Source organism: Ursus maritimus, unplaced genomic scaffold (genome assembly GCF_017311325.1).
Source record: "Ursus maritimus isolate PB19 unplaced genomic scaffold, ASM1731132v1 scaffold_16, whole genome shotgun sequence".
Lineage (NCBI taxonomy): Eukaryota > Metazoa > Chordata > Mammalia > Carnivora > Ursidae > Ursus > Ursus maritimus.
In genome coordinates, this window is record NW_024424008.1 from 6,761,542 (window position 1) to 6,788,105 (window position 26,564).

The 26,564-nt window shown below is 46.4% G+C and overlaps 1 protein-coding gene across 2 annotated transcripts in view; it reads right to left on the bottom strand.

The window, feature by feature from the left end:
• The window catches only part of STIM1 (stromal interaction molecule 1), a 186,420-nt gene that overhangs the window by 12,207 nt on the left and 147,649 nt on the right, over nucleotides 1-26,564 (bottom strand). For both annotated transcript variants that reach the window (XM_008707267.2, XM_008707266.2), the window contains exons 4-7: nucleotides 24,369-24,480; nucleotides 21,059-21,174; nucleotides 10,144-10,321; nucleotides 5,832-6,009 (exon numbers count right to left, since the gene is read on the bottom strand). In XM_008707267.2, coding sequence (XP_008705489.1) covers nucleotides 5,832-6,009; nucleotides 10,144-10,321; nucleotides 21,059-21,174; nucleotides 24,369-24,480 — 584 coding nt within the window. The remainder of the gene's footprint in view (nucleotides 1-5,831; nucleotides 6,010-10,143; nucleotides 10,322-21,058; nucleotides 21,175-24,368; nucleotides 24,481-26,564) is intronic.

Sequence of the window (26,564 nt, forward strand, 5' to 3'; positions counted from 1 at the left end):
TATTCTTTTACTCTATGGCTGTGGTTCTCAACCCGTCACACCCTGGAATCACCTGGGAAACTTTAAAAATACTGAAATCTGGACCCAAACCCAGGTGCTGATTTCAACTGATCTGGGGTGCTGGCCTGGGTATCAAAAATTTCGAATGCTCTCCAAGGGATTCTAACATGCAGCAAAGTTAATAACCACTGGCCATGTGCTCGACGGAGTCACACCTGACCCCCACGTCCCCACAGGATGCAGTAGGTCACGGCAGAAGGACAGTTCTGATCCAGCACCACATCTGGGGAAAGCTGGCTAAGTTATGAAAATTATGAAATTCTTGAAAGACAAATTATTATAACTATGAAAATTTTTCAAAGACTTCAGAGGGCTCTAGAAGCAATAAGGACTAGGTCTCCAGTTCTCAAAGTAGGATCCAGGGATCCTTGAGTGCATCCTTTCAGAGCACCTGTGAGATCAAACTATTTTTATAACAATACTAATGTACCTTTCTCACTCCCTTTCTCTCACAACAGACTACAGGTTTCTCCAGAGGCTACATGATAAGTAATATCATAACAGACTGACCATAGATACTAATGTAAGAATCCAGTAGCCTATGAAGCCAGACATTAAAAATATTTGCAAAATTGTAAAAAAAATCATTTCTCACTAAATTTTTTATTATATAAGGAGTTTATTATACTTATTTTAAATGAATTAGTAATTTTTTTTAAGATTTTTTTTTTTAGTAATCTCTACACCCAACATGGGGCTCAAACTCACGACCTCGAGATCAAGAGTTGCATGCTCTTCTGACTGAGCCAGCCAGGCGCCCCCGAATGAGTAAATATTTTTTAATTTTCTCAGTTCTAATTTCTAACAGGGTAAATAGCAACTTATTGCCCCTTTAAAAATGTTCTTTGAGGTCCTAAATAATTTTTTTAAGATTTTATTTATTATTTATTTGACAGAGAGAGAGACAGCCAGCGAGAGAGGGAACACAAGCAGGGGGAGTGGGAGAGGAAGAACCAGGCTCCCAGTGGAGGAGCCTGATGTGGGGCTCAATCCCAGGACTCTGGGATCACGCCCTGAGCCAAAGGCAGACGCTTAACGACTGAGCCACCCAGGCGCCCCTAAATAATTTTTAAGAGTAAAAGGGTCCTGAGACCAGAAAGTTTGAGAACCACTGGACTAGATGAACTAAAAATCCAGAGAGGGGAAAAAGCCTTTCTAAGGTGAGTTCACAACTGTCTGCCATTTTCTTACTTGGAGGATTTTAATGGTTCTGGGTGAGAGCTGATAACTGGGCTTGGCCCAGACAGTGGGACTGCACTGGAGCCCAGAGAAACCAGCCTGGTTTTTGCTGGTAGTATGGTACCGATATGACAGACTGGAAATGGAGATGTCCCAAAGAAATATGTAGTTTTCTTCTTTGAGCATTTACTGAGTTCTGGGGCTGTGCAGGAGAATACATAGCTAGGCCAAAGGGCGGAATAAAATCTCCCATAATTTCATAATACTTAGGAAACAAAATATTTCAGGAAGGAAGGGACCTGCCTCAAATACACTGTTGGTTCCCCCCTCAAGACAGCTTCAAAATTTTGAAGCTGTGAAGAGCAGGAAGCTGAAGAGCCAAATTAAAATCCTCCCAGTGACAGAGATGAATCTCTCGTGGTCTTTCAGGGCTCAGGAGAAGGAAATCCACCAGCTCTCAAGAAAAAGGAAGGGACATGCCTGAGAAACTGGGACAAATGAGTGCTAGACCAAGTCTTACTAAAACGACAACCCGGTTCCAACATGGCTCCATTTCTGATTGGCCCAAGGTCAAGATTGGCCCACCTAACAGAAGAAAGAGGGTGGGGGGAGCCTCTATTTGATGGAGGATAAAATCATCTGGGGCCTCTGTTATTATTTTATACACACTGTCCAGCATTTAATAAAAATAAATTACTAGGGGTGCCTGGGTGGCACAGCGGTTAAGCATCTTCGGCTCGGGGCATGATCCCAGCGTTATGGGATCGAGCCCCACATCAGGCTCCTCCGCTATGAGCCTGCTTCTTTCTCTCCCACTCCCCCTGCTTGTGTTCCCTCTCTCGCTGGCTGTCTCTATCTCTGTTAAATAAATAAATAAAATCTTTAAAAAATAAAAATTAATAAATAAATAAATAAATAAATAACTAGACATGAGAAGAGGCAGGAAAATATAACCAACAATCAAGCGGAAAAACAGGCAGTCTCATAAGTGATCCAAATGTTAGTGACCAGAAAAAGGCTTTAAAATAACTATGATTGAAATCTTACAGAAAATACAGAAAAGATGGACATTATAGATGAAAACACAGAGATTCTGGGCAGGAAACTGGAATCTATAAAAGAGTAAAATGAGCATTCTAGATCTGAAAGCTACAGTATCAGAGAGTAGGGTCCCACTGGATGGTAGGTGAAACAGCACAATGCTCTCAGCAGAATACAGGATTGGGGAATCAGAGATAAATCAATAGAAAATAACCAAACCAAAGCACAGAGAGGAAAAAAAAAAAAAAAGACACAACTAAGCAAGCATAAGAGACGACTGGAATCCAGTGTGAAGGTCTCACATGAATACCGGATCCCCAGAAGGAGAGGAGGGAATGGAGCAGAAGCACTATGCGAACACGAAAGGGCAGGTGTACTCTGCGGTGGTCCGGTGAAATGCTCTGTGTGTGTCCATAAGGGCAAACCGACTAATCATGTTAAAATGTTTTACATCCTTACTGGACGGGCTGCTTATTACTGACGGGTGTTCTATAATCTCTAACTTTGATTATAAATGTGTCTATTACCCTTTTAGTTTCTTCAGCTTTTGCTTTATATATTTTTCAACTATATTGTTAGAGGTATGCAAATCAAGTGCTGCTATATGTTGCTGTTGGATTCACACATTTATCATTTTTGTCTCCATTCATACTTCCTGCCCTAAAGCCTGCTTTGTCTGATATTAATATAGCTACGCCTGCTTTATTTTCTTCTGTGTTTGTATCATATATCTCTTCTCATCCTTTTACTTTGAACCATTTTGTATCCTTACAGTGTATCTCTTCTAAAGAGCACATGGCTGGGTTTTGTTTTTTTATCCAATTTGATAACTCTTTGCCTTTCAATTGTATTGTTTGGTCTGTTGACATAAACCAAGTCTCAACACATTTGAAAGAACTGAAAAGATACAGTATATGTTCTCTGACCACAGCAAAATTAAATTAGAAATCAATGAGAAGATAACTAGAAAAGTCCCCAAGTATGTGAAAATTAGGCCATACTTACTCTAAGTAACCGTGGGCCCCCCCAAAAAAATTGCAACAGAAATTAGAAAATCTTTTAAACTGAATGATAATGAAAATATGAAATACCAGAACTTAGTAAATGCAGCAGCTAACACGGTGCAGAGCTGGAAATTTATAGCTCTAAATGCCTACAGTGGAAAAGATTAAAGGTTTAAAATCAATAACCTAATCTTCCACCTCAAGAAACTAGAAAAATAAGGGGCCCCAAGCTGGCGCAGTCGGTGAAACATGCAACTCTTGATCTCAGAGTCATGAATTTGAGCCCCACGTTGGGTATAAAGATTGCTTAAAAATAAAATCTTAAAAAAAAAAAAGGCTACAAAAATAAGAGCAAGTGAAAAATTTTTTTCAAAGTGCAAGATGTCTACACTGAAAACTACAAAACATTGCTGAGAGAAATTTTAGAAGACCTACATAGGAGCATGGGGGGGGGCTCAGTCGGTTAAGCATCTGCCTTCGGCTCAGGTAATGCTCCCAGGCCCCTGCTCAGCGGGGAGCGCTTTTCTCCCTCTCCCTCTGCCTGCCGCTCCCCCTGCTTGTCTCTCTTTCTCTCTCTCTCTCAAATAAATAATCTTTAAAAAATAAATAAATAAAATAAATAAATAAATAAAAGACCCCAATAGGTGACAGGATAAACAATGCTCATGAATTGGAAGCAGTGTTTGGTTAAAATGTCAATTTTCCTCCACATGAATCTATGGATTCAATACAAAAGCAATAAAAATCCCAGAAAGGCTTTTTTGGGGGAAATGGGGAAGAGTAGTAGAATGACAAGCTAATTACAGAAAGGCAAAGAACCTAGAAGAGCCAAGGCCATCTTGAAGAGTAAAGCTGGAGAACTTACTAGCGATATCAAGCCTCAGAAGACATGGTGGTAGAAGGATGGACAGATGGACGACATAATAACCTATCTACCTGGGAAACAAAAAAAACAAAAACCCTTGACTTCCTACCTCATATCATACACAAAAACTAAGTCGAAATAAACTACAAACCAACATGTGAAAAGTAAAACAACAACACTTCTAGAAGAAAATTTAGAAAAATATCTTGGGGATTGGGAAAGATTTCTCAAATAGGCCACAAAAAGTAGCAACTGTTTAAAAAAAAAAGATTGATTGAAATGCACTTCATTAAAATCAAGATCTTCTGTTCATTAAAAGACAATATTAAGAGAGAGGAAAAAAGAAACAAACTACAGGCTGTGAAAATATTTGCAATACATACAGACAGACAAGACTTGCATCCAGAATATATAAAGAACGCTTGTAAATCAATGAAGAAGAAGACAGACGACACAACTTTTAAAATGAGAAGAGATTCCCAACAAAATGGTCAATGCATTTATGAAAAGATGTTTCTTATTATTAGTCATTAGGAAAATGAGTATTAAAATCACAATGAAATATCACTACATCCCATCAGAATGTGTAAAATTAAAAAGCCTAAAAATACCGAGGTTTTTAGGTTGTAGCTCAACCAGAATTCTCACACTGGCTGGCGCTAGTACAGACTGCTCCAACCATTTTTGGAAAACTGGCAGTTTCTAATAAAGCTAAATATATAGATTCCCTATTATAGCCAATAGAAATAAGTGCTTATGCTCACCAAGAAACATGTGCAAGGAAGTTCATAGCAGTGTCATTCATAAAAGGAAAGAAAAAAGAACTGCGAACAACCCAAATGTCTACCAAAAGGAGAACGGATAAATAATTTAGAATATTCTCAGGCAATGAGTTATTACTTAGCAATACAAATAAACCAACTACCACTACACACAGTAGCATGGATGACTCACAGGCATAATGCTGAGTGAAAGACACCAAGTATGAAGAAAAATACCACATAATGGCACTAATATGAAGTTGAAACTCAGGTAAAACAAATCCGGTTTAGAGATTATAACCACAGTTACCTTCTGATGGAATACTGACGGGGGCAGGGGGAAGCAAAAGTGAGCCTTCTGGGGTGCTTAAAAGATATTCTGGGGTCACCTGGGTGGTTCAGTCGGTTAAGCGTCTGCCTTTGGCTCAGGTCATGATCTCAGGGTCCTGGGATCGAGTTTCGCATTGGGCTCCTTGCTCAGCAAGGAGTCTGCTTCTCCCTCTGCCCCTCCCCCTACCGCTCAGGTGCACGTTCTCTCTTGCTGTCCCTCTCTCTCAAATAAATAAATAAAATCTTTAAAAAAAAAAAGATAACCTGTATCTTGATCTGGTTGGTGGTTATACAGGTAAAAGCTCTCCAGCTGTATAGTTATGATTTGTATACTTGATGTAAATATTTCGATAAAAAAGAAACAAAATAACTGTTAACACCTGTTATCCCCTTTTCTTTGAAAATCATGGTGACCATTTTTTGGAAACTTTTCTACTACTCTTACTGGTAAGACTCTTGTGACTCTTGAAGATATTCCTTGAGCCAGATTTCAAAGTCCTCACTCATGACACATTCCAGCCAGCCTTCTGGCCCCTGCACTTTTCCCACCCTCACTGCCCAGGGCATCCAGGAATTTGCACACTTTCCTACCTGCTCCAGCTCCTCCTCAGCATATTTCTGGCGGCTCCGCTCATTCTCGGTCCCTTCCCGCAGCTCCTTCAGCCGCTGGGCTTCCTGCTTGGCAAGGTTGATCTCATCACGCAACTTCTTCTCCAGATGTACTTTCTCCACTTCCACTGTGCGGTGCTCCTCTTGGGCCTTGTGCAGCCTGGGGGCGATGCAGGGAGCTGGAGAAGGCCAGGCAAGGGGTGCCAGCCAATACGCCACGAGTCGCGGCACCAAAGAGGAAAATGAGGGCTCTGGCACTGAGAATATAGTCTCCCTATTTTGTTGACTGGCTCTGAGTTAGCTCGGGGCCAAAAGAAACCACAGTGGCTACCATATCTCTTATATTGGCCATCATTTTCCTGCCAGTAATCAAGCTAGGTTCCTGGGTATGTGAGTCCCTCCTCTGAGGTGTCTCACATACTAAGATCCTAACAACTACTAGTTTACAGGGTATTTCCATGTGTCCTCCCTCAGATAATAATGTATTGTATCATTTTCAGACTAGGACGGGTCTAAATTTAAGACGGAGAGGGGAAGTAATTGCAGGTAGAACTGAGACTAGAATTCCAATCTATGACTCCAGATCTCTTAGTTATTCCCTTTATCCCGGGCTAAATGTAGAATACCCTGCAAACTAGCCCAAAGATCCAGAGAAGGCACAATGGCTGAGATATGACTAGGGTGGTGGCAGTGGGGATATTTAGGGGAGACAAGAAAGGAATAGTTGAGCAGCAACTCTTGGGAGTCCTAAGTACCTGTTCCCAGAAGCACAGAAAAATGAAATTCACACCAAGGGGCTTGGCAGGGCTTGGGAGAGCCCCCTGCTGCCCCCAGCCCTGAGTTTCCTTTCTGAGTATCTTTCATGGTGGGTAAGATCTCAAGGGATCAGTTATAACGAAAATATACCTTTATACTCACCCACACATTCCCTCTGTTCACTGACAAAACTATCCAGCCTCCCACCTTCCTCCCTTCCTTCCTCTATATATCTATGTTAATCCATCCATTCATTCATCCATTCTTCCAACAAGTACTTCAAGTGTCTACTGAATGCCAAACCCTGCACTAAGTCCTAGATACACGAAGATGAATGAGAAAACTGTCCCTGCCACTGGGGAGCTCATGATCTAGCCCAATATAGACGAGTAAACAGATAACTATACGCAGTGTGATAAGTTCTGTAAGAGAGAGACCTATAAGCTGTTGGATGAGCCCAAAGGATGGAGGGACCAACTCTGCCTGAAAGGAGTCAGGGAAGGTGAGGTCTGGGCTAGACCCAAGAAAGAGTAAGAGTTTGCTAAGCCCTCTGGAAGAAGGGAAGGACTTGGCCACGGTCGGGTCGTCCTATCTTAGTAAGAAACACCAAGTGACAGGGGACCAGGGTAGGAGGGGAAAGGATGATGAAGACAGGGTTCTATGGCTTAGACATGGGGCACAGAAAGACAAGCTCAGAACAAAAGGGGCCCTCAGAAAAGAGCACTGACCACCGAGTTAATTAAGTAGGTGAAACAGAAGAGGTTGAGACAGAAAAGAAGCTCTAAAGATAGAACTCAACCTCTAAAAACTGCCAAGTCCAGATGTGTCAGTGGCTGAAGCCTCAAACGAGGTGGTGGGACCAGGAGGGAGGAACAAGGGGAAAAGGTCTAGGCTGCAAGCTTCCGGCTGACAAACCCGTCTTCGGCCCACTCTGTCCCTGGAGAGAAAGGGCAGCTGAGCCTCCTCAAGGTACACACCAGGTGGCGCTACAGGCACAGCCGGAAACAAATCGGAGGCGCCATTTCCTGCCCCCTCTCCTTCCCTTGCTGAACACCCTCCTCTACTGTATTCTTCCACCACCCAACTGCCTGAAATTACATCATCAGGGATTCAGTTCTTCACTGAAGAGCAGCTTCTTCAGGAAAACCTATGATCTGTCTGTCTTGTCCAGATAATAGGGAACTGCTTTAAAGTAGAACCAAGAAACTCGACCCACTCTTATAGTCCTAAGGAGATCTGGCAGAGATGAGGATCAGTGAGTACTACCGGGTGCAGCAATGAGCAAACACACGCACAAGCCTTGCCCCACTCCATCTCCTCCACAGAAGCCTGAGCACCTCGACGGCAGCCGTCAGTTAGCATATTCCAAGCAAGAGAAGGAGGCAGCCCGCCTGCAGGCCCCGGCTCCTAAGTAGCTGTGTGACTATGGACAAGCCTGTTCCTTGTACCAGGCCTGTTTCATTTCTAAATGGGAATCAAAATCCCTGCCTCAAAGAATTATCTTGAAACCCAATGAAATCCTACCTGGAATGCACATGTAGCATTACATTTATTCGCCCAAAGTATCAGGAACTCTGTAAAAAAAAAAAAGCTCTGTGGTGGCTGGCGGCACAGGCCCAGTAAAGTGAGGAGGGACAAGGAGGTGTGTGGGCTCTGGACACTGTCAGAGGAAGACGTGTGTGTGCACGTGTGTAAGCCTGTCTCCGGGTGTGCGCATGCATCTGTGCCTCCACCAAGTGCCACAGTGGTCATTAAGCTCTGGAGGCCTTGGGGAGCGGGGAGGACTGGGAGCTTAGTTTTATCCCCAAACTTGGAAAGTCTCCTGCCTAGATTCTTGCCTTTGGAATGAAAACAGTACATGCTTTTCAGACAAATGAAGAATGGGGACTGCCCAGACAGCAGCATTTAGCCCCCAGTTGGCAAAGGGCCCAGGAACAAGGGGCCCAGAGAAGTAGCCAGGAATCAGCTCAGAGATAAAACTCCATTCGCCCCTTAGAAACCCAGCCAATGGCAATGAATCTGAGAGGGACACCTTTACCGGGACAGCACTGGGTGTCAAAACTCCTGGCTTACTACTTCCTGCTATGTGACCCTAAGCAAAGCACTCACCCTCTGAGCCCTCATCTCTTCAGCTCTAAAATGGGGATGATAATAGTCTCTACCTAACACAGTTGTGGTGATTAAAAAATAACACGTTTAAATAGTTAATAATACCTAGCTCATAAGAAATCCTTTCCCCACCCTCCAAAGAAAAGAGTATCTATCATTTAAAAGTAACAGAAAAGAGCCACATGTCATTTCCTTTCACCTGGATTCCTGCAAAGACTTCCAAACTAGAATCCCTAAGCTGCCAGAATAATTTTCTAAAAGGCAGTCCTGAAGTAGGTCCCTCCTCCGCTCAAAAGCAAAACAAAACTGGGGTGCCTGGGTGGCTCAGTTGGTTAAGCGTCTGCCTTCCGCTCAGGTCATGATCCCAGGGTTCTGGGATCGAATCCCGCATTGGGCCTCCCTGCTCAGCGGGGAGCCTGCTTCTCCCTCTCCCTCTGCCGCTCCCCCTGCTTGTGCTCTCTCGCTCTCTCAAATAAATAAATAAAATCTTTTAAAAACAACATCAAAACAAAACAAAGCAAAGCACCAAATACCTGCATTAATGCTCTATTGCCTTTTGCATCTTACAAAAACTTCTCCATGTGAGTTTAAGGTGCCAGGGATCTGGCCTCACTCTATATATGTTCAACCTTAACTACCAGGACCCCCTACCCATCTTTCAAGGTCGCCTTCTGGAGTCCACATCCACTCATCTCCTGCCTCTGTGCCCTTCCTGTTCCTAGAGTCCTCACGCCATCAGTGGGCACAAGTCACTGCACTACGGGCGTGCGCACTGCTCCTTCATATGTGTGTGAGCTTTGTTGCCCCCGGAGCAGTGAATTCCTTCCGATTTCCAGCACAGACCTTGTTCCTAGATGTCGGAAAGTACTCAGGTTGACTGACTGACAGCTTCTTTTCACAGCTAGATCTCCTACAATAGTCTTTAAGCCATGTTTTGTTTAAACAGAAGGCCATTAGTTCAACCCCCTCATGTTACCGATGAGGAACTAAGTCCCAGAAGAGGAAGGGGATTTACCCAAAGTCACATAACAAGTGAGTACTTAGGAGATTTAGATTCCATTCAAGAAAGAGCTACAAGTATTAGGAAGACAGATTTGTGAGGTTTCTTTGGGGAACAGTGAGGAACAGTTCATTATGTCTATTTCTAGGGGAAGGGTAACAGTTCAGATGCAGGAAGAAGGACCGAAGGGGCAGGCCATCCAACCAGGGGATCTCTGACAGAAATAAGCTTCTGCCCTGGGGAGGAACATTTGCCTGTGCAAGAGCAAAGGCGGGAACTGACAGTCCCGAAGCAGCCCTGGAAGTATGGCACGGCCTAGGCAGCCACGTCAGCACGTCTCAGGGGCGAGATGGGCCACAACCCAGGTGGAAACAGGAGGCTCCCAAGAGCTGTCGGCACCACGGCTACGGGGAAGGGGAAGGGCCTTACCTTTCCTGAAGGTCATGCAGACTCTGCTCAGCTCGGTGTAACCCCTCCAGATCCTTCATCATCTTCTTCATGTGCTCCTTTGAGTAACGGTTCTGGATGTAGGCGAACCAGCAGCCGCCCACACCGATAACGATAGACACCACCAGCATGAAGTCCTTGAGGTGATTATGGCGGGTCACTGCCGAAGAGGAAGCCTTGGTGAGACAGGCTGCCCACTGCACACTCAGCCTTGCAGACTCCACTGCAGCCCCTCCTGCACGAAGCCTTCCCGCTCCAGACGAGTTAGTTTCTCTTCTTAGACACACGTGTGCCACACACTAGTACAGGAAGTCCTCAGCCTACTTTGGAAAAGATGAGAGCAGCCCGAGAGCAGTATAGGAAGCTTATTAAATCATACTTCCCTCAAAACCGAGCGTCTTCTCGGGACATCCCAGCTACCCCTGGCCTACGATGAGCCCACGTGCCCACACCCAGTGGCTTCTGTCTTACGGGATAAGCAATGCTCGAGCGCTAGAGTGGGGAGAAAGGGACGTTGGTGACAGTATAAAGGGATATCACTAGAGCTTGAGGCCTGGCTGTGGGACTGAAGTTCCTGCAGGAGCTGCTTCTCTTGCACAACTCGGCGCTTCCAGGTACAAGATACAGAGCCCAGATCAGGTAAAGGTCTGCAAGTCCCATCCGCGGAAGAGCATTTCTAGGCTGTGGGCTCAATGCAGGGACCAGGTAGGACAGGAGGAACATCAAGAGGCTGGAATATAGAAGACACTGCGCGTGCCAGGAAGAGACGGGGAACGCCTGGCGGCAATGTGGCCACGGGCTGGTGGCTGGGGTTCAGAGCAAAACCGAAAAGCCGAACAAGGAACAATACCAGGAGATAAGTACAAAAGCCATGTCCTGAGAACTGAGCCAAGCAGAAGAGGGCCACTCCCGGAGCCTACCATTGTTCCCAGCCTACCAGATCTGGGCTCTGAGCCACGGCGCAGGAGAGCTGAAGAGATACCACAAGGAGAGCAGGGCTGCTACGGTGGCCCCTGCCTGGGTTGTTCTCAACTTGGGATGGAGGAGCAGTGGGTTCAGAGGAGCCGCAGGTGTGCGAGCCAGCCAGCGCAGGAAGAGAAGAGGGAGTGGCCTCCTGTGCACAGCAGGGTACCCTCAGGTTGAGGGGGGGAAGCAGGACTGACAGGATCCCAGTGCCTGGTAAGGACAAGGGGTTGATGTGACTCCAAAAGGACCCAGGTGGAGCCACCAAGTTAAAGCAGGCTCTAGACAGCAGGAAAAAACACAGGTAGCTGGAAACCATGTGAAGCTGAGGCCCAGTTTGACAAATGGGTTATATTCATAGTTCCTGACTGAAAGCCGAGCAGCAGGACATGGGGATGGGTGTGGGATCAAAGACAGATTAGCACATCCTATTTCCATCCAAGGGAGGGGACGTATGAGGAGCGGGGTGGCAGCCATGTCCTTTACATGTTGATGCCACACTTTCACAGAGAAAACTGAGGGTCCACTGGTGGCTGTCCTCTAGCCTCCAGGCAGGCCGACCCTTCCAACCATAGGCAAGTCTTCACTCTCCTGCCTTTCAGGTCCCAAGAAGAGATATGTCTGCAGCACAGTGAGCTGCCTTTCTTTCTGGAACACACAGGCCCCCTACACAGCCTCTACCAGAGGTTGCCACGGGTTCCCAACTCCAGCACCCCCTTTACATTCTTACCAAAAGTCAGAGGTCCTTCTGTTCAAACAAGACTCTGTGAAACCAGCACCCGCCCCCTACGACCTCCATCACTTCAAAATGCTAAAGGCGGGCGTGCAGTTTGGGCACCTAGCTATTCTATTCGGTCCCTACCCTACCTTGTCCAGATCAATGTGGAACAAGAGTCTATTATTTTATCCAACTTCATATTCTTACCCATGTCATGAATACAAATACTGAATGACCAAGGCCAAGGATAGGATCTGACAGTCACCCTCCCTCCTCTAAGGTAATACTGTTCCACCTATCAGTACCCTCTGGATCTCTTCAACCAGTTTTAACTCCATTTAAATACAAGCATCCACTCCATGCACCCTTCTGCCTTGTCAAATGCACGGCTAGAGCTCAGAGATCCTGCCTGTCCCATCCCATGAGCTACCAAGCTTGGCAGGAAGAAAATGAGCCTGATGTGGCTGATTGACTCTGGGGCCCTTGGTGATCATCACTCGTCCATATACCAGCGCCCAGCACAGCGCTGGCCAGTTCACAGACGGGTTCAGTAAATATCCGTGGAATTGAATCTTAACTGATAAGTTTCAAGTACTATATCTCTTTCTCCTTAACCCACACAGGAAAGGAAGGGAAATAGAGAAGATACATAATGTATCAGGCACTTATTTATATCCACCAGTTCGGATTCTTGCAGCAACTCTAGGAGGCAGGGTATTTGTATTCCCACTCTACAGACCAGAACACTGAGGCTCCATGGGAGCACTGCCTTGCTGGAGTTCGTTCATGAAGAGTGACAGAGCTGGGACTCGGATCCAGACTTGCTTGACTGCATGGTCTTTCTGCTACACCCCACTCTCTCATTATAACTTTCCTACTGGTGTAGCAGGGATTACTTCTGCTTTGTTACATGCAAACATCGCTCACTAGGGAGATGATCCCCCAGTCTAGCCTGAGTGTGGCTGTAAGAGTTCCAAAGTCTGAGTTTTTCTCCCAAAGAACACCCTGGGAGCGGACCGTGGCATTGCCATTAGGACAGTAAATATCCAAAGGCTAAATGGCCAGGCCTGTAAGGTTAAACCGAAGGCCTCATGTGGACGAATTCTTGAGCCATCAAAAGAAGCACCCTGCACTGAGTCTTAGGGAGTCTGGCTTCTCTGCCTGCCTCTGCCCCACCCGGATCTCTCCTTCCTCTGCTCTGAAACGCACTGTCACACAATTACTAACGAGATCAAGTGCAGTTATGAATGAGAGTGCTTTGAGGTGTTCTGGAAATCTTCAGATGGACATTTCCATTAGGTAATTAAGAATGTGGATGCGGAGTTTAAAGAAGAGAAGTTTAAAGCTGGAAGAAGAGGTGAGAATTATCAGGTCCCTTCGGTGGATCCCTGGACTGAACCCCACAGTCCTAAGGGAATCTGTGATGTTATGTGTCAACTTGACTGGGCTAAGGGATGCCAAGAGAGCTTTCTGGGTGTGTCTGTGAGGTTGCCTTCATAACAGATTAGTATTTCAATCGGTAGACTGAGTAAAGAAGACTGTCTTTACTAATGCGAGTGCATGTCATTCAATCATCCTCAGGCCACTGAGAGCCTGAATAGAAGCAGAAGGCGGAGGAAGGATGAATTCACTCTCTGCCCTCTTATATCAGCCTCTTGCTTGTCGGGTCTTGGGACTCAGACTGGGACTTATAGCAGCAGCCCCTGATTCTCTGGCCTTTGACCCGGACCTACATCACCAGCCCTCCTGGTTCTCGGGCCTTCGAACTCAGACTGAATAGTACCACTGGCTTTCCTGGTTCTCTGGAGGCAGACGGCAGATCATGGAACTTCTTGGCCTCCATCATCATGTGAGCCAATTCCTATAATAAACCTCCTTATATATATATATCTGTCTGTCTATCTACCTATCTATCCATCCACCCAGGTTATGTTTCTCTGAAGAACCCTAATACAGAATCTATAAACCGTTATATCAGAAAAAGAAGAAAAAAGAAGAATCTAATCCATGCCTTACTAACGATGTACTTCTCCCCATCATAATTCCACTCCCATTCTTCACTTCCTAACACCTGCCCAGCCCACTACAGTCTACAGAGATGTTTCCATTCCTTCTCCTCCGACTACGATTCCCTGACCGACCCACTCTTTGGACAGGTAAATATGGGTTATCTACACTGCTATCTCAGGGACTCCCTTGTGTGTTTCTCAGCTTTCATGCTGGTCGCCTTCTGTTAGTCTGTGAGTTCCTGAGGCCCAGCACACAAGACTTCTGTCTATGGCCCCGTACTTAAGCCAGAGTCTGACCAGACCAGGTGCTCAGCAAAGGTGGAAAGGAAAGAAGGCAGGTTTTAGCAGGAAAGGGGGTACAATATCAAGTGCGTGTGAAAGGACAAGGAGAGTACGGCTAGCTGGCCTGACAGCTCCTCTACAGGCTCCGCTCTCAGAACCCACCCCACCCCCAGTGAGCTCAGCCAGGCCAGACGGACCGCAGGCAGACAGACAGCGGAGCTTTCCTGAGAGCCAGAGTGGCTGGCTAGGTGAACAGAGCTAACCAGGAAAGCTGGCTAGGACCTGGGGAGCCAGAGGGTGGCAGAATTCCCAGCCTGAGTGCTGCAAAATGAGGTCAACTGTTAACACAATCAGGCCTGAGGCAAAGGAGGAGGGTATAAACAAATGTTAACAGAGGCAGGAGTAATGGTGAGAATTTTCAGGGTACAGTTAGCTTTGAGAAAGTGAGCCTCCAGTCATTATCACTTTCTAGAAGAATCCCCTCTCCCAATCTAGTCTCACCACCTTCTCCACTGCCCACAATACCTCTGCCCCTGACAGACACACCTGTTCATCCCTTACCACCAAAATAATGTGCTAGGAGTTTCTTTGGTCATTTACACAGCCTTCTGTGCTGAGATGTGTGGTTAACCTGGAAGACCTGTTCCTCCTGCTTTCTGGTTATAGCCCAAACAGCACTTTAGCAGACTCACCAGTCCACAGAAGACACTCCATGGTACTCACCCCGCTACCACGCTGGGCCAGACTCTTCTCCCACCGCCCCTGTCCTATAGCCCCGAAGAGGCCCAGCCTCCTTCTGTAAAACTTTTAGTGTACGTTTCCTGACACCTGCTCATTGCTGGGCCATATGCTGAGTTATGACGACAGATGAACAAAGCTGTTTCTACCGTCAAGGAGTTCCCCATTTAAAGGGTAACAGGAAAAGAGACTGTAATTAAAAAAAAAAAAGGCAGGTACAAAGGATTATAGGATCCCAGAGGAAAGTAAGAGGGAAGGGTTGAACATGCCTGGGAAGAGGCTGGAAAGGCATCCTGGAGAAGGCTTGAAAAGTGAGTTGAAAAAAAAAAGAAAAAGAGGGTTAGGATAGAGCTGACAGAGAAGAAAACAAGCTTTGCTGGAGAGGAGCCACTCCCACTTCCAGGGCACGACTTCTGAGGAAGGAAGACAAGGTGTACGCCTGCCCTCCTCTCCACGCCCCCCACCCCAACAACTACTCTGCAGGCCTCTCTCGCACCCTTCCCCATACCCCTGCTAACAGCTCAAAGGCCATACCAGCCCCTAGCCCAGGATTAACCACAGTAGGCACACACTCAAAACAGTAGCTACCGTTTATTTAGGGGAAATTAGGACATAGGGAACTTTGCGAATGTACCCAAGGTCACAAAGCCACTGAATGATAGAGCCAGGTTGCTTGATTTCAAACGGAATTCTTTATAGTCTGTCTTGCTTGCTCTCCCAGAAGTGGAGGACGAGACAACATAGTACAAAAAACACTGAAATATAAGCCACAAACTGGGTCTGAGCCATGGCTCCGCCATTTAAGAGCTGAACGACCTCTAAAAACTCACCTCATTGCCTGAGCCTCCATCTCTCTGAGAAATCACCTGCAGAGGAGGCAAAGCCCCCTCAGCGAATGCTCTGCTGCCCCAGGGAGGCATCGGCGGAGCCCCCGCTGCACGCTGCTTCGGGACTTCGAGTGTCGGAGCACACCTGACCCTGCCCACGGCACCGTTGGGAGAGCCCCGCACAGACTTGCAAGCCTAGAGCCAACTCCGCCGTGGAGCTGACTCTGCTGTCGCCACGGTGGGACGACCGGGAGGCCTTCTACTGCCGCAAAATGGGCCCTGAGGCGCTCTGTGCTGAGCCGGTCTGATCCTTCTTCCCCCTTCCCAAGCTCGGAGGCAGCTGGGGACAGAGGGACCCTGATCACTCAGCAGACCTTCCTGGCTACTGCACAACAATCCTTTGATTTGCGATTTCTCAAGCTTCGACGGATGGCAGGATTTTCATTAAGGCTAGGCAAGGTAGCCATGGCTGGCAGCTAGCTGTATCTGGCCCGGCTTCTCTGGGGTGTTTATCTGCGGCCTGCCTTCTGGTGAGCCTTAAGAACTCACCCTTGGTGCCGAACCACCGGCCGTCATGCTAAGTCCTGCGTGGGGTTGGACAGGGAGCAGCAGTGAAGTAGGGACTTTAGCCCACGCTCACGTGGGAAAACAGAGCTGGAGGGCACAGATAAGGGATTCTTTGCAGGCACCCACCGCACACGGCTTCATCGTTGCAGAAGTCTCCTGGCAAAGAGCTACCTAGTATTTTCCTCAGCTTCCATCTGGCAATTTCAAAAATTTTCCTTAACAAGCCATCAGTAGGAAAGTATAAAAACAGTATTTGCCATCAGGACAGCTACTGGATTCCAAAACCTCAGCTCCCAGGAGAACACCCAGCTCTATCGGAGTCCTTGAAGGAGGGAGCCAGTAAGAGCCTTAATGACCAAGCACAAATAAAGAAACTGAAATCTAGGAGAACTGAATTGCCGAAGGTCACTTGATAAGGCAAAGGCCAAGGACCGATGCCTAAAAGTACAGGATACAGACAGCAGCAGAAGGAACACACTTCCTGTCTTGTACCCTTTTACCAGGACAGTTATCAATCAAAGGGTTTCCTCTCAAAAACCATGGAATGTTCACCTGAAAGGAATCAAAGATCCTTTAGCTCAATTGTTTCATAATACAAATCAGAAAACACATCCTGAGAAAACCGACCTATACAAGGTCACACAACGAGTAGAAATTTGGAAAAGAAACCAAGGTACTTTACTTTCCTAAATTTTATAAGAAGTTCTCTAAATGGAAGTCTAAGAGTTACAAAAAATCAAGTTCTACATGTTTTATTATCACTGACATATAATTCATATACCCTAACATTCACTCTTTTAAAATCTACAATTCAGGGGCGCCTGGGTGGCTCAGATCGTTAAGCGTCCGACTCTTTCTGCTCAGGTCATATCTCACGGTCCTGGGATTGAGCTCCGCCTCGGTCCCCACACTCAGCAAGGAGTCTGCTTGAGATTCCCTCTCTCCCTCTGCCTCTCCCCACGCATGCGTGTTCTCTGTCTCTAAAATAAATAAATAAATTTTTTCAAAACAAATTAAAATAGGGACACTTGGGTGGCTCAGTTGGTTGAGCGTCTGCCTTCCGCTCAGGTCATGATCCTGGGGACCTGCGATTGGCCCCACATTGGGCTCCTTGCTCGGCAGGGAGTCTGCTTCTCTCTCTCCCTCTGCCCCTCTCCCTGCTCATGCTCTCTCTCTCTCAAATAAATCAATCTAAAAAATTAAAAATAAAAATAACAAATGTGCAATTCAGGGGTTTTATCAAATTTACAAGGTTGAGCAACCATCAGCACAACTAATTTGAAAACACTATCATTACCCCAAAAGAAACCCTATACCCACTAGCAGTCCCTCCCCATTTCTCACTTCCTTCGGTCTCTGCCAGCCACCCGTCTTCTGTCTCTATGGATGTATCTATTCTGGATATTTCATATAAATGGAATCATACCATAGGTAACCTTTTACGTCTATCTTCTTTCACTTAGCATGCTTTCCAGGTTCACCCATGTTGTGGCGTGTATTAGAACTTCATTCCTTTCTGTGGCTGGATAACAGTCCACTGTATCTGTATGTGCTACCACTTACTTGGCCGTTTGTCCACTGATGAACATTTGGGTTGTTTCCACCTTTTGACCACTGTGAACAGTGCTGCTATGAATATGCGTGCATGGACTAGTTGGAGTGCTTGTTTTCAATTCCTTGGGTGCATTCCTGGGCTGTCTGGTAACTCTATGTTTAACTTGCTGAGGAACAACCGCACTGTGTTCCACAGCAGCTGAATCATCTTCCATTATCATTAGAAACAGACGAAATTCTAATTTCTCCACACCCTCACCAATACTAGTTATTTTCCACTTTTTGTTTCTTTGTTTTTGTTTTTAAGGTACCTATCCTAGTGGGTGTGAAGTGTCTTCTTTTGCCTACGTCGAAAGCCTTCTCTAGTTTTCTGAGACATATCATCAGACTGTTACTGTTGTGTATCAAATAGGATTTACCATATCTGAAAGGGTACATCTAACACTGTCTTCTGCTGCCCTCTGACTCCCGTACATTAGGTCACACGTAAGCTATCGGCCATCTGAAGGTAGCCTAGGAGAAAATACCCCTCCCGTCCTGGTATCAGTCTAACCTGCTATACTAGCCCTTCTTGCTGGCTCTGACCCCTTGGACCCATCACCCTGCACCTAGGACTCTGGTTCCCATGCTCTCCAGCCCCAGCTGATCTTTCCGGGTAGAATCCTTGCCACTTTAACCTGCAGTTTCTAATGCACCCTTTCAGATATGGCAAATCCTATTTTGATACAGAACAGTAACAGTCTTATGACACGTCTCAGAAGACTAAAGAAGGCTTTCGGGCTGCTAAAGGCCTCCCCTTCCTGGCGGGGAACAGAGGAGAGCTGCAGAAGTAGCTTAGCTTTTACTGCTGGGTTTGATTCTTCTCGTGCAAGTGTTCTTGCCGGTGTATGCAAAGACAGGGGTATAAGCTGTTCACGGGAATAGCCTGATAAAGCTCCTTCCCATCTCAAGAGTGATCTTCTCCATAAAGCTTCCCGGACTCAAACTGAAAACTTGTCCCTATTTTGTGCTTCCAGCTGAACTCTGGAAAATTTCCACAATAGCTGTATTTATTGATCATTTACTCTATTGTTGATATGTCTATCTCCATTTAGATGGAACTTCTTTTTTTTTTTAGATTTTATTTATTTATGTGACAGAGAGACAGCCAGCGAGAGAGGGAACACAGCAGGCGAGTGGGAAAGGAAGAAGCAGGCTCCCAGCGGAGGAGCCCAATGTGGGACTCAATCCCGGAACGCCAGGGATCACGCCCTGAGCCGAAGGCAGACGCTTTAACGACTGCGCTACCCAGGCGCCCCTGGAACTTCTTTTTTTTAAGATTTTATTTATTCATCAGAGAGAGAGAGAGCGCATGAGAGAGCACACAAGCAGGGGGAGCAGGAGGCAGAGGGAGAAGCAGGCTCCTGGCTGAGCAAGGAGCCTGACACAGGACTCAATCCCAGGACCTTGGGATCATGACCTGAGCCGAAGGCAGATGCTTAACCGATGAGCCACCCAGGCGCCCCTAGATGGAACCTCTTGAGAGCCGGGACCCTGTCATTTATACTGGTACACAGTAGTTGCTCAATAAATGTTAGTGAATGAAAGGCCTTTGCTCAGTACAGAGGGTGGGCCTCACATAACGGCTACAGCCATTCATTGTGTCATTTATTCAAAACATTATAAATGAATGGTAAGCAAAATTGTGTCCTAAGACCAGAAAGAAAAAAAACAAGCAAGAAAGAAAAGAAGAAAAAGAAAAAGGAAAAGGAAAAGGAAAAGAAAAAAAATAGTCTTCTCCCATGTTGCTTTGTTTCACATTTTTCAAAAGACACAGATCTTCTGGAAAAGAGAAAACTACAGGGAAGTAAAAACAAAAAAAAAACACCAGTGGTTGTCAGGGGTTGGGGGGGAGGGAGGGATATATAGGTGGGGCACAGAGGATCTTTAGGGCAGTGAAACCAGCCTATACAAAACTATAATGACCGTGGATACATGTCATTATACGTTTGTCCAAACCCATAGACTGTGCGACACCAAGAGTCAACTCCAATGTCAAGTGTGGACTCTGAGTCTGTGTCAGTGTAGGTTCATCAGTTGTTACAAAGGTACCACTGGGGGGGCTGCTAACCATGGGGGAGGCTATACATGTATGGGGGCAGGGCCATATGGGAAATCTGTGTACTTTCACTCAATTTTGATGCAAACCTAGAACTACTCTTAAAAATAAAATTTATTAAAAATTTAAAAAACAAAAAAAGTACAGACCCACCCGCCTCTACTGAGACATCAGCCTGGGCACGTGTCAGGCCAAATGCACAGATGGGAAAATGTTCTACAGTCTCCGATCCTGCCTGCCAGCTGCTTCTCTGGACTGGTTCTTGGTTCTATAGCCTGCTCCAACTGATGCCAATAGTGCAAGAAGGGCAGGAAGTGGGCCCTAGGATCCTGCTTGGTGAAGAAATCTGACCACTTTTGTTCTCCCAGAGTGCACTTAGAATAAGGAAAAGGATGGCAGGGCTGGCCATTCCCACCTTGCAAATCTTCAGGAACTGAACTACCTAATTCTCTCAAGTAGCCGCTGGCTGAAGAGACTACTCCTTCCTTAGGCTTGAGTGTGTCTCTGTGATTCCACGGAAGCCCGCTTAGTCCTCTGTGGCTGTCCAAGCACACAAGATGTTCAGCAATCAGCTCATACTCTGCAGGTCCACGGTAAAAGCAAGGAACAGCTAGATGGCGTTCAGACCCTATGGGTTACTTGCTATCCCTGAGCATACTTTTCATATTTGAGCTTTTGTATTCTTGCTCCAGTTGTTTCTTCCACCTAGAATGTTCTCTCCTGCCACCTGCACAGAATAAAGCCCTACGCATCCTTACCGGCAGAGGTCACATGCCACCTCTTCTTTAGGATGCCTTCTCTGTCCCTCCTCTGGACCTCAGAAGCACTGTGTACCTCTCTGGAACATTCATCTTGTCCCTTTAGGGCAGAATGTGATTCATCCACATCTTCCTCTAGAGTCCAGCAGAGCACTGGCATAAAGTAGGTATTTTCTTAATGTATCTAATGAATGGACCTTGACATCTGGCTGGATTAAAATATAAGACTATTTGATACCTCATATCATATTTTCATTTCTTAGTGCAAAGAGTGGAGGTGTTGTCTTGCAGGTATGCCTAGGAGACCCAAGACCTCAGCCTAGCCACCCCAAAAGCCTTGGGTTCCATGGCACATCAGTAGCCCTTTTCTCCACAGGACTCACAGAGAGGAGGCCCAAACAGCACTGTGTCCAGGGCCTTCAGCTGCAGCTTCTGCCGATGGCTCCGGTCGGTCATCTTCAGCACAGTCCCTGTCATGGTGGTGTTGGTCACAGCGAGCCTGTGGAGGCAAAGAGAATGGGCTCGGTTTCCTGCCAGTAAAACCAGGAAGGATACTGGTAGGATTACCCACCTCCTCCAGGAACACTTCCATGACCTCTAGCTCTTGGGGATAGCTCCCCTCCACGCTCTAGAACACAGTCTATGCCAGTGGTTTTTAACCGGGGGTAAGGAGAGACATATCATATTTACCAAGAATATGTTCACCCTTCTGCCCATGTCCGTCATCTCCTGAGAATCCTACTCTCTGAGGATATCCATCTGTGACCATTCCCATACCCAACTGTAAATTTTCGGTTGTGTTTCTCCTGCCAGGGATTATCCACTATACACCTGTCCCCACACTCCCATTGTTTGTAAATGCATTCTCCTGTCCAACCCAGGTCAAAACGTCGTGCCACACGACCCACTGATTCTCAGGGCCTCTAATCCTAACCCATTGCCATTAAGTATAAACCTGCTGATGACAAACATTGCATTAGTCTTGTTAGCTTATATTTGAGTCATTGCAATTTACTCCCAGTCAGATTATTGTAATTTTTAATGGCCTTCAACATACTATCCATGATAACTCTAATAAGAGAGGGTCTGTAAACAAGAAAATGACCCAGGAAAAACTTTGTTTCTCTTCTGCTGGAACACAGTGGGTATAGGAGGAGACAAGTAAAAGATATGAAAGGTTATCAGTGCACTGGTCTGGGCCCCACACGTGAGCATTTACCGCTATCCTACCCCACGAAGGCAGCGCTCTTTTCTGATGCATAGCTTTGTCTCCCCAGGTAGAAAAGAGGCCTCTGACATCGTGCTGTGTGATTTACAGTCCTGCCTGGGCACGCAGGAGCAGCGACCTCTATCTCTAGCCCTGGGAAGCAATCAAGCCCGCCTATAAGAGAGGCAGTGAGACACTGCGATGGGGGGTAAAGGGGTCAAGAGATCAAGCTTCTGGTCCCAGTTGAATCAGCAACTCACTTGTCTGATCATAAGCTGCTTGGTCTCTTCCCTGGGGCCCATTTTCCTTCTGTGTCAACTTACATAAAATCAGATGCTTCCTACAAGCCTGAGAGTTCCTGGGGTTCCTCTAAAGCGAATACTTTAACCAGGTGCACTGGCCTTCACCTAACTCATCAAAATAAGTGTCATCTTTTTCACAGTCTATTTGTCAAAGAAACCTAAGAACTGGAACATTATCTGTTTCTAAGCAATGAGAGAAATGAGAAAGGATCTCACATTTATTAAGCAACTACTGTGTATCTCATACTGTTTTGACACTTTACATACCTCATTTAGTCCTCTGACTTTAAGAACACAGTTCTATCATTAGCTCCACTTCACAGATAAGAAAACTGAGACTTAGAGTTGAGTAACTTGCCCAAAGTCACACAGCAAGTAAACAGCAAAAGCAGGAAATGAACTTAAATCTTCCAGATTCTTCCCATTATACCACGCTGCCCAGTGGTGGGCTGAGAACCATTGCCACTCCATCCCACACACCATGCACTGAGACTCCACACTTCCTGCTGTCACTAAGGTGCCACAGCTTGGCTTCCTCTGTCCCTCTGCCTGGCCTGGCCGGCTCTGGTCTTGGATCTAGTCCTAGCTACAAGAAGGCTAAGTGAGCCCATGACCTGAGAGCGGACTTCGTATCCTATGTTTGAGTTTTAATCCAAGCCACAGCTATTCCTCAAGATGGAATGAGCCAGGAACCCACAAGGCACTGCTATCTCCATGCATAATGAGAAAGAAACCTAAATCCTGGAGCTTCATGGTCAGTCATCTATTTAATGGGGTCTAATGCATTTCTTTGCCCTCAGGGCCCAGGAGAGAACCCTGCCCGGGGTAGATGATGGGCAAAGTTTTATTAAAAAGAACTACACTGAATATTTCCAGGAAGCCTATCTTCAACTACATAGGGCAAGAAGAAGATGCAGTGAAAAAAGCAGGGCACTTAGAACCAGGGAGACCTTGGTTCAAACCCCAGTTCCACCACTTACCAGTTTGGATAAATCATACAATATTTGAAATTCAGTTTGCTCACCCAAAAGCTGGGGTAGTAATTCCTCCTCCCAGAATTGTGAGAATCAACTGAAATAATAGGTAGAAAAGTATTCTACAAGGATTTGTGCCAACATTAAGATTATTACTCTCTCCAGAGTAGGGAGAAGCTGTGAGGAGAAGGCTGCAGGCAGCAGAGGAGGGAACAGCCAGCTCCGGTAGGGCTGGACAGAGGCTGCAATGTGTGGGCATTCCAACAGCTTCACCTTCCCCCCTCCCCTCTGTGGAAGCTCATAACCAGATGCACCTACGTAATAAGATGACAGATTACACATAATCAGCACTTACCAGACCGTGAGCCCTTTGAGGGCAGGCGCAGGCTGCTGGCATCTTTACCCCCAGCACCCAGCACAAGTGCTTGGTACAAAGCAGGTACCCAGTAAATATTTGTCGGATGAATAAGCAAATGGATTAATGACCGAATGACACATGGCACTACTCTGACATCACAAGAAGCCCACGCAGTGCTCCATCCCTTCCCCTCTCCCACCGCAGGCCCTGGCGCACTGTGCCTGTGAAGGAGGCAGAGTCAGGGTACCACAGCCCTTGCCAGGGTCATTCCGGGAAGGAGGCGGGGGCCGATGGGAGTCAGGCCCGCCTCGCACCGCTTCTTAATAGAGCAGATACACGATATATGGATAATTCAGGGGAGGCTAACGGACCCCGAGGCTCCTGGGCAATGAGACAGGCAGCTGCTGCGGGGCCAGCCAAAGAAGAAAGAAACACCGCAGGCTTTGGGTAGATCTGGGTAGATCTGGGTTCAAATCGGTTTTGCCTCTAACTAGCCACGTGATCTTGGAAAAGTCACTAAGCCACGTTCACCATCTATACTTACAGGATTGATGTGAGAATTAAATGAGATTCTGTAGACAAAGTGCTGAATAGGAGTGCCTGCCATGTACTAAGCATCCAGTACTGACAGCTACTAGTACTATTCCCAGGCGCGGCAGAAATACTAAATAAGAGAATGGACGCGAAGCGACCGTCATGCTTTGCAGTAACTGCACAACAGACTCGAGAAGAGGAGGGGTCTACAGATTCTGCCCTGAGAACCTCGCTTAACTGGCCAGAGTAACCTGAAAGCAGGCCGACCCCAGCCCATTCCCCACAGCCCCGCGGGAGAGAATCCAGCCTCCTCCTGACCTCGGCATGGCATGGCCACTGAGCTGCAGCTTTCGGAAGGTCTCCTCGTATTGAGGCAGCTCCACGTACGTGATCAGCCACTGCACCACCTCATCCACGGTCCAGTTGTACACTGTGGGAAGAGACAAACAAAGCCTTGACTCCGGGATGCAAGCGCTACTGACCTTACTATCACAGTCACATTGGCCTTCTCATTGCACACATGCTTATGTGTTTACCATCTCCCCCTCCCACAAAATCCCAAGTATGAAAGGAGTACGTGTGGACTTTCTGTTTGGCCTATAGGGGATGGGCTTGCTCTTCTACCATACCAGCATTTGGGATGAAATCATCCTGAACTATAATAATGATGAGAATACTAATAAATGCCGTCCTTTACATGGCACCTACGATACGACAGGTACTGTTCTAGGAGCCTAATTTTTAGTAACTCATTAATCTTCACAAGTACCAGGTGAAAAATAGGTCCCATTTTATCCCTGTTTTGCAGATGAAGAAATTGAGGCACAGAAGCATATAACTTTCCCAAAGCTGCTCAGCTAGGAATTGGTAAAGCGAATGTCTGGACTTGAGCAATGTGGCTCCGTACCCTCGCTCTAAGCCTTTATGTACTCTTGTGTTCTCACACTCTCTCTCTCTCTCTACTTCATGGCTGGCTGGCTGGCTGGCTGCATGACATAAAGGATATGTGTATCAGATGACGCCCACTAATACTGGCATGCTAACCTTAAAAAGCCTGGGAGCAACAGAGTTTCAGCAGAAAGATACCATTTTATCGGATTTGAAGTTTGCTTTTATTTAATGTATCAATCTGGTTTTGTTTATATTGGTATACAAATTTTAAATTGTAACTTAAACCTCATTTTGTTTGTAAATATAATTATTATCACAAAAACAATTTAAGTCAGCATCGTAAGTCCAAGATAAGTTATTTCCCTTAAAAGGAATTTGTACATTCTTCGAGTCTGAAAACTAATGCTGTGAGCAGCAAGACGCCAAAAATGTTCAGAAGCAGAATGAAATGGTAAGATTCTCACCCTCTTCTCTTAAGGTCCATGTCTTTCCCCAAAACTGCCTTTCATCAGAATGCTGTCCATTTCCCTCTAAAAGGCAGACAACATTGAAGACGTGGACTATGTCCTATTCACCGCTGCCCACCCCAGTATCTCTAAAACAGAGCTTCTTTGGGGACACCTGGGTGGCTCAGTGGGTTAAGCATCCGACTCTTCATGCTGACTCAGGTCATGATCTCAGGGTGGTGAGATTGAGCCCCGCGTGGGACTCTGCGCTCAGCATGGAGTCTGCTTGAAGATTCTCTCTTCCTCTTTCTTCTACCCCTCTCCCCCGCACTCTCTTTCTCTCTCTCTAAAATAAATAAACAAATCTTTTTTAAAAAAATAAAATAGAGCTTCTTATACGGTAGCATCAGTAAGAATTTACTTAAAGAATAATCACCCCCACGTGAGGAGCTCCAGAAACATTCTGATTGTGGGTCCCCAACAGAAACAACAGTCTCCTTAAACAAATACACAGCGGCAACAACTCAGATTTTGGGCTGTTTCTGTCAGTCTCACAGAAGGTGCAGAAGCTGGAAGGCTGGACCTGCCCCTACATTCTCCTACTTCCCCTACAGTGGAGCCCAGCGCATGGCGCAGAGCAGACACTCAGACATCCTGCATGAAACAAGGCTGAAGGCCAAGAATGCTCCAGTCTCTCAATGTCCTCAAGAAGCGACTAGAGCTCAGGAGGGAAGTTCTGAAGCCAAGAGACTTTGGAGGTTCCTTCAACTATCTGCAGAGGCACAGGAGGTGAGAAGGGGAAGGGGCCTGGGGAGGAAGTGAGGCAGGTCTAGTGCCCTCAGACTGCATCCCGGAAGACAAGATCCCAGAGGCTTAGGCAAAGGGCGCTTAGTCATTGCTTGGTTACATTTTGAATTCCCAGACTAGAAAACATTGAAAAGAAGAAAGAAATTAATGTCCAAGAGTTACGTTCAAATCCTAGGCTTTGGGAAAGAAGGGATGGCAGAGCGGGGCTGGAAAAGCAGGACGTATTAGCCTTTTATTCCTGAGAAGGAATGTATCCGCCTCTGTACCCATTTGTAGACATGACAAAGGTGCTCGTACACGGCGGTCTGGAATGCCAGGTAACGAAGGTGTAGCAGAGTGACACACAGATCTGAGGCAGACGGACAAGTGC